At 42.1% G+C, this 8,237-nt stretch overlaps 1 protein-coding gene across 2 annotated transcripts; it reads right to left on the bottom strand.

Annotated features, from left to right (window-relative positions):
* Positions 1–1,798: 1,798 nt before the first annotated feature.
* Positions 1,799–7,837, bottom strand: LOC123401578 (cytochrome P450 97B2, chloroplastic). 2 transcript variants are annotated; one of them, XM_045095405.1, is made up of 14 exons: positions 7,433–7,837; positions 6,836–7,019; positions 5,783–5,890; positions 5,484–5,568; positions 4,619–4,854; positions 4,247–4,420; positions 4,121–4,168; positions 3,952–4,011; positions 3,685–3,771; positions 3,517–3,605; positions 3,182–3,273; positions 2,995–3,056; positions 2,659–2,808; positions 1,799–2,574 (listed from the first exon to the last, which is right to left on the bottom strand). In XM_045095405.1, exons 1-14 carry the CDS (start codon positions 7,558–7,560, stop codon positions 2,359–2,361), a joined length of 1,719 nt encoding a protein of 572 aa, XP_044951340.1. In that variant the 5' UTR covers positions 7,561–7,837; the 3' UTR covers positions 1,799–2,358. The 2 variants fall into 2 exon arrangements, with proteins under 2 accessions (XP_044951340.1, XP_044951341.1); XM_045095406.1 differs by having other exon boundaries at positions 6,898–7,019; positions 7,433–7,518.
* Between the last annotated feature and the right edge of the window lie 400 nt (positions 7,838–8,237).

Here is an 8,237-nt window from a genome sequence, read left to right as displayed (position 1 = left end):
TCCCCTCATCGTATCCCCTCCTCCGGCAGGAACTCATCATCTGGTGAGATTCCCTCCCCATGCCTCTAACCGTGTGCCAAACACCGTCAAGAAATTTTGTTTTGTGGGGATTTGTTTGCTGATTAATGAATGTATTAAATGTAAGATTGTATTGTTGTAGAGACAGAGAATGGAACACCACCTTCAATTTGTCATCTGATCCCACATTCTCTATCACATGAGTGAAATAAGATAACAATCCATTGATCAATTCACGTAGCCTCTTTGTTTTTGCTTTGCTTGTCCCCCTCAATTTCTCATCATGGTGGAATTAACAATGAACGGGTTGATTTCTCAACAAAATAGGATATGACTGACTACATTAGTTAGTTAGCTTATTATTTTAATAAATCAAAATAATTATAAAAAATTTAAAAGCGTGTGGTATTTTTTTCTCCCGTTGCAACGCACGGGCCCTTTTGCTAGTCATCAATAAAGACTAATGATTCATCTTTCATTCATCTCTTTCGTTTCTTTACTTTTTACTTCAAACAGTTTGTATGATCTTGGTTTCGCGATCATATATATCCCAGCATACATCCCACTAACACAAAAGAGCTGTCGAGCTCGCGTGAAAACCGCACCATCTCGCGCCCGCCTGTCCGGTTCCTCGGAGAGAACGACCCGTCGGTCGCATTACCGTTTTACCACATGTGGGTTTAGGACAAACACAAGAAAAATCCAAAGGATGGCGAAAGGATAAGGGTCCGGTTAGGTCAGGATTTGGTGGTGCGGCGGGGCCCTCCACCAGGAACTTGGTTGACCTTTCAACCCTTGATTGGCGGGGAGGAAGGAGGCAAGGAACCGGTCAAGATGGCTCACTGCCTCGCTAACTTAACTCTTAACTGCCCCCAACTTCTTCAGTCTCTACGTACTCAGTGTGGTCGGGCTAGAGCATCCAAGTTAAGTAAGTAAAGAGCAAGGTGGATGCTAAGCGTACACGTTGAAAGGCTACGCGCCCTACGATCGGGTCCCGTTGAAGTTTCAAGTCGCACTTGTTGTGCGGCATGGCGTGCAGCATTTTCAACAATTCCATTCGTACATGTGCGTTGATCGACGGGTCTAAGCACGTCTCTGGACTTTTTTCTGAATGGGGTCCAAGGCATCCTCTTAACCAGGCAGCCGGCAAAGGAGGAACATTTTCCTTTTGATTTGCATGTTTGGAATTTTTCAAAAATAATGGACTGTACATGTTTACGTACAGACTTAGGGTGCAAGCATCCCATCATCTGCGAGCAACACCGTAGACAGACGTCACGCTGAGGTTGAAAAGCCACCTGACTTATGTTTTACAGAAACCAAGTTTACAGAACCCAAATTAACACTCAAGCTGAAATCTGCAACATCTGGAAATCACAGACTAGAAAAGAATTTTATTTTTTATATATATGGTTCTGAATCTTTACCATCTTCGCTGCTGCTACATTCATCACGAAATATAATTCCATACATATAAAAAGACGTGGCCTTGATGTTTTTTCAGACCTAGAGTGGCAATCATGGCAAGTCGACTGAAGGTGATTCAAGAAAAGAAGCAAGAACAGAGGTAGTGACTAGGCTTTCGTTGTCTGAGAAGATCTGTTTACCATGTATACAGCTCGTGAGACAGCGAATTCGCTGACCGCAAAAGGTCGCTGAAACGTGCTGTCTCGGCTCAAATTAATGCAACATCAACAGCAAAATTTCCAACTAAAAATACCCCAGCAAAATTCCACCCCAACCACAGAGGGTTTTCACCATCACAAGAACCACACACATATATGGAATATCATATATATAATAATGATAACAAAATGCAGAATAGTACAAAACATCAAGGCATCAACAGATGAAAAGAAGTAGGAGTAGCTTACTTGCCCCAATCGCTATCTGCATCGATTTTGTTTTGAATTTAATTCTGTGGGCTTCTTGTTTCCTGCACAGCATGCATCCCACCGCAACACGGCACAATAGCGATGACTGAAACCTAACTCTGCTTCCATGACAAGAGGCATCCAATCGCACGTCGCCACTGCACAGATCAGGTGATCTGGGTTCACAAGAAACCGGACACCTGGTGAGGCATCTCCATCACAATAATCTGGTCAATCTGGCATGGAGTGTACTACTGTAATTCTGTTTAGATGCATGCATGCACGCAGCACCTAGTATTTGCAGCCATATGTTTCAGATGATGGTTGTGCACAGAATTGATGCCCCTAAAGCTCCGAAGAGATGTAACCATGTACATGAACCTGCTTTATACCCAGCTAAAGCATGCAGACGACGCGAGAAGTCAACAATAAGCAAAGCCTTTTGGTGCAAAATTATGCCCGCTGATCAAGTCCTTTTCCTCAGCCTGCACCACAAACCGTTCTTTGTGTGAATCGTCGCGCCTGTCACCATCTCTACTTCATCGGGCGAGCCTCGCAGCTCCACGTCAAACTTTTGCAATAGCAGGGCCAAGGCCACTGTTGACTCGAGGAGCGCGAATTGGTCTCCCACGCATTTGCGTGGTCCTCCGCCGAAGGGGAGGAAAGCAAAGTCTGCTATAATCTGGCAAATGAAGTTTGATAAAGTTTTAATTTTTTCAAGAAAGAAAGAGGTCTATCGGTAGGATAGAATGATGAGACCAGTTACCTCGTTGGGATACATCGCGCCAGGACTCCGGTCAGGATCAAACCCAGCCCACCCTTCTATGTTCTCATCCTTCTTTGGAACTGTAAACCTCTCTGGTTCAAACTCATTTGGCCTATCCCAAAAGTATGGGGATCTATGGAGATTGTATATCTGCAGTGCCAGCATTTTCACATAAGACAAGCTTCTCAAGGATAGCAGAATAAAGTTAAGAGTCGTCTATGTTCCACAGACCAGTCAACCTATAGCAAATTTATCATGAAAGAAACTTATATTGGTACCAAAACTATGAATATCTGAAAGAAAGAACCAGCTTAAATCTACCAATTCCCATCTTACCGAAAGAAATATATCGGTTCCTGCTGGTATTTCGTATCCCTCTTTCGCTCCATTGTACCCACCTATGAATTTGTGTGCATTAATTTTCATAACACGAGTCGGTATCACATCTCATGCCCTTCGATACCTGGCACATGTTTTTCTGATTGTTGGGAGAAAGCTGTGTGTATTAAAGAGAAGATGGAACCTGGCAATTTATCAGGCCGGAGAGAACGCCTGATTAACAGTGGTGGTTGAGGATACAAGCGAAGAGCTTCAACAATGATTAATCTTATGTACCTAGAGCACATCATGAATGCAGTATGTAAAATTTAGAAACATTTATGGCGCATTAATACAGTAAACTCTTACTAACACATGGTAAACTCTTACTAACACATGGTAAGAAAGCGCTACTGATTTTGCAAGCATATAATATGCAAAATATATGATGATTTTTAAAATTAACACCTGAAAATAAGTAGTGAATAGAAGAATAAAACATAGTTCAATTTACAAGAAATGGTAACATAAGTAACATACTCCAATTTCTTGAGCTTTTCTGCAGTGATTGCCCCATCCATCAGTACAGAATCAATCTCTGCCTGGGCTTTTCTCATCTTCGTGGGATTCTGTATCAACATACTTGTATATTATATGATATTCATAATTTAAAGTTAATTATCTGTCCATGTCAGTTAAAATGTGTACCTGGGCCAGTAGAAAAATAGACCATGTCAGAACAGCTGCAGTTGTTTCATGTCCGGCGATAAGCATTGTCATAAGATCATCTCGAAGCTATCACAAACCAAGAAATTTGTCAATTTATTTGCCTGACTTAAGTAGAAATACAAAGTAAAACTTCAAAGGGTATTAAAACATTGGAAACTCCCTGTGCTGGAAGAAATAAATGGAACAAGATACAAGTTATAGATGTTCCATTCTTATACCAAACTAAACATTACATGGGCGATTTACCTGGCGGTCGTCAACATCAGCTCCCCGCATGTCAACAAGGAACCTCAGCAAGCTGGCATCCTACAAATATAATGGTAACATTACAAACTGCCAAACTACCATAGATGTTTTAAAAGCAACCTAATAAGACAAGCATGACCCAACAAAATCAGGAGTAATAGGGGCCAACCTTCAACGATGAGTAGTCTCTCTGCTGGAGTTTTTCCACATCAGCTTCCTATAAAAAGCAATGTTGATTTACTACAATTTCCAGAAAAAGGCACCATGTATGACTAAATTTTCTGTTAGCACAAACCTGTCTCGTTTCTTTTGCATTTTTAATAAGATCATCAAGGCAATCATTGATAATCTTGAGGTCACTGCGGAACTTCCGCTGTCTTGGTACTATCCATTGAGTTAAAGGAAGATTCCAGTAAGGGATGTAAAAGGTGGATCGATGCTCAGCTTCAAAAAGAGTACCATATACTGCCTGCACAATAGACATAGAAACCCACCCAAAGAAGGGCCGACAAAATTAGCAGAAGAGCATTAGTCATGTCTATTAATCCTAAACATGCAAGATGGGTATTCTTCTGTACTTTTACTCAATTTTAAAAAGCAGAACAGATGCACTTGTCATGAAAATTATCATCAGATAATATAACTACGTATGTGATATTACACCAACCTTGATTACAGGAGATTCCTTATTAACAGAGTCAAAATCAAAATTGAACACTCCCAATCCAATTATGTCGAGAGCCAAATTGGAGAATTCCTCTTCAAGGTTCACTATGGTAGATTTGTCACCATGGTCTCCCTTCTCAATAAGTGCTTCAAGTTTCAATATGGTTCTCTCGGAACATTTGGTAAATACTCTTACCATAGCTTCTATGAATAAGGCATGGAACCCAGGAGTTATAACTGCAGAACACACATAATGGATAAGGTGCACCATTACAAAATGCAGTGGTGAAGCCACGGTCAAGCTTGTGTGGTCAACTGACCACACAAGATTTTGGCAAAACCCTTAGATACAAGTAAGAATTATGCAAAAGCTAGTATAAAAGTTTGAAAGACACATGTATTTGATATCACAAGTTTAAATTGACATAACATGATTGTTTTCTTGGCAGCGCCACTGACAAAATGTTCTGTGAATGCAAACACGAGGTTCACGTAGGCTCTGCAATAGTTTGATTATGTTGAGAAGTTGTGCCATAAGGTAACTACCATTTTACGATTGTATCTAAAAATATCATGCTAGTTGGCTCAACAGTCCAAAAAAAGCACTAGGTCCAATTAGCAGGACTGGAGCTACTATCATAAAGCATACACAGGTAACCTCTATTTTTAAAATTTAAGTTAACCTTTGATTGTTAGGTTGAAAAAAACATGAGCAGGATAATGGATTCATATCAATGGACAACAGTCAATCTGCTTCTTCTATTGACTAACAGGAACTTATACAGGTGTACAGAAACATGAAGTGTAAATGCACTCAAGGAAGCCTTAGAAGTACGCAAATATGATTCAAAATCCGACCTTCTAACCTTTTCTCCTTTGCTTCCAGGTATCAAGGTCAGCAGGTATAAGACCCTTCCCCATTATTGGTTCTAGAATTTCAGCGAGAACTCCCTGATTTCAAGTAGAAAAGTATGTAAGAAAGAAAGGTACTAAATTAATCCAGCCCTTACATGTATTTAATACTGTTATATGCACAGTTCAGCACGGGAAAACAACATATGCTACAAATAAGTTGCCAACCGTTATAGTTCGAGCTTATCTACAGTTTCCGATGATCTGTGTATTCATTTACATACGTTCACACAGTATGTATAAGAAAACATACCTTATCATAACAGAAAGCATTTTCTCGCAGGATGTATCTAGCAACAATTGGATCAGAGACGACAACAAATGATTTGGGTCCAAAAGCAAGTTTATAGACAGAACCGTGCTGCAAGGATAACAGGATATGTTAGCATAGCATGAGTTGTCCTCATGGTTGCTTGATTATGAACCTAACAATAAGGAAGTTACAATCAAATGAAAATTCTATCATATGACAGCAGCAGAACTCGATCTTGATTATGAACCTAACAATAAGGAAGTTACAATCAAATGAAAATTCTATCATATGACAGCAGCAGAACTCGATCAAAAAGACCACACATAAACTATTAGTATTCACCTTGTTATGCTCCTGCCATAGTTCAAAAAGGAGCGCCTAGGCTCTAGGCGATAGCAAAATGTCTAGCGCTTAATGTGCGCATAATTGCACTTAAGTGTGCAGTTTGGTCAGAATAACACAAGGCACTGGCAAAACACACAATTAATGTATAGCGCTTTCTTTAACTTCGGCTCCTGCTACTGCCGCTTTTCTTTTTATGTCGGCATGCAGCTCATAAAGGCATGATTTTTCACATTTATATGCAAGTGCAGCATTTCTGTACAGGGCTGTGAGAGGCCACATGTCATATGACTTGCATGGTGCATACAAATATACCAAATCAAGAAGTTCGTTTTAATGTTGATGAAGGCCCTCTTAAATGATGTTAGGTGATTTTTCAAGCTGAAGTTGAGACGTCAACGAATAGAAGGTTTTCTGAGGGTATGATTAGCGATGTACATTGCATATAAGGAGACTTGAACATGATTCAAATAAATATGGTTTGACATGAAGTTAGAAAATGGCAACCTTAATACCTTATCATGCAGGTGATCATCTGGTCAAGAGTAGCAAATTCGTGGAATTATATCATGTAAGTATTCACTCAAATATCATGTACACATGTCACATGTATCTACTATCGCAGAGTACAACTAATACATGCTTCCAGTAAGCAGAACCAAGCACTGCAATAAAAACAGTAAGCAACACGAGACAGATCGGGATAAGCACCTCGAGGAACCAATCATAGAGCGAATAGAAAAGGGGCCGGTCGAACAGATCAGTGACAGCACCTTCGGCAACCGGCATATTCTTGAGGTTGCCGCCAGCGAGCAAATTGGTGAGAAGGTTGCTGGCATTGTCGAACAAGTTCCTCTTAGGCTTGGTGGTTTTGTCGACACCGGGCGATTGACATCTGTATAAACACCAACAGTAAGGGCTAGGCACAGATTGTACTCTGCAAAAACCAAACCCGGTAATTTGACAGGCGCTGGCACTATTACGTTTCACACAAAGGAAACCACCATCACTAGTATTATCTTATCATCAATTAATGGGTCGACCAACAGAGAGCTGATAGACCACCAAGCATTATCAATTAATGCACTGTACTAAGTAAAGAAGGATGAATGAGTAGAGTTAAGCTGCCTACTCATCGTGGGCAGCCACAAAGTTAAATTGGCAGTCACTTCAAACAAGTAGCTATAATTTGACGGGGCTTGACAGGGCACACGGTGCAGGGGCAATCGATCGAACGCCTGGTGGGCAGGACACACGACCGACTAAGTGGAGAGCTGCGGAGCGTGAGGCTGGGGATGGCTTCCGTACCTGACGGGGAGGAGGCGGCTCCTCCCGTGAGCTGCCGACGAGGAGGGGTAGGAGGAGGCGACGCGGTGCGTGCCGGTGCTGGACCTCGGGAGGAGCGTGGCGGCGGTGGCGGCCGCGCTCATGGCCATGGCGCTGGAGTGGGAAAAGGTTCTACGGGCGCTAGCGTAGAACCCGGTAGTGGAGTCAGACGATAGATAAGGTGCCTCGTCCGGTAGCGTAGCTAGACTACTGGTGTGTGCGCGCCATGTGAGATCGGCGTCCGCGGCGCTGGTTAGAGATCACGCGGCGTCCGTCGGATCGGAGGACGGTGGCGTCCGGTCGGTCGGAGGAGCGCCGGTTGCCCGCCGACCACGGAACATGGTATGGCCGGCGTTTATTGGATTGCAGCGCCAGAGGTGGCACGACACCGCACGGATCAGTCAGTGTGGGTGCTCCACTACAGCCACAGCCCACAAGGAATTCCTCCTCGCGGAAACATTTTTTTTTTCTCGAAACAGAAGCTATTCATATGAAAACCGTCACAAACCCGCAAAATCAGGTCACACATGTCCACGTGAGCTACCCACACATGTTGTCGAGAAGAAAAACCACCATTGAGGTTGCCATTCATCGGTGTCATCGTTATCATTCATCCACGTGCGAACGACGCTGACTTCAAATGTATTCACATGCTGTAGATGATTTCAATTATCAATAATAGCATGTGTCACTTTTTTTTATTTTTTAGAAAAAAATAAACCCCGACCTCTGCATCTGGACGGTGCATGCAGTTATTTTATTAATCATCATTCACAAAGACCATACA

This window comes from Hordeum vulgare, chromosome 6H (genome assembly GCF_904849725.1).
Source record: "Hordeum vulgare subsp. vulgare chromosome 6H, MorexV3_pseudomolecules_assembly, whole genome shotgun sequence".
NCBI classification, from domain to species: Eukaryota; Viridiplantae; Streptophyta; class Magnoliopsida; order Poales; family Poaceae; genus Hordeum; species Hordeum vulgare.
The sequence above is the reverse complement of the archived record's forward strand: the minus strand, read 5'-3'. Positions and strand labels throughout refer to the sequence as shown.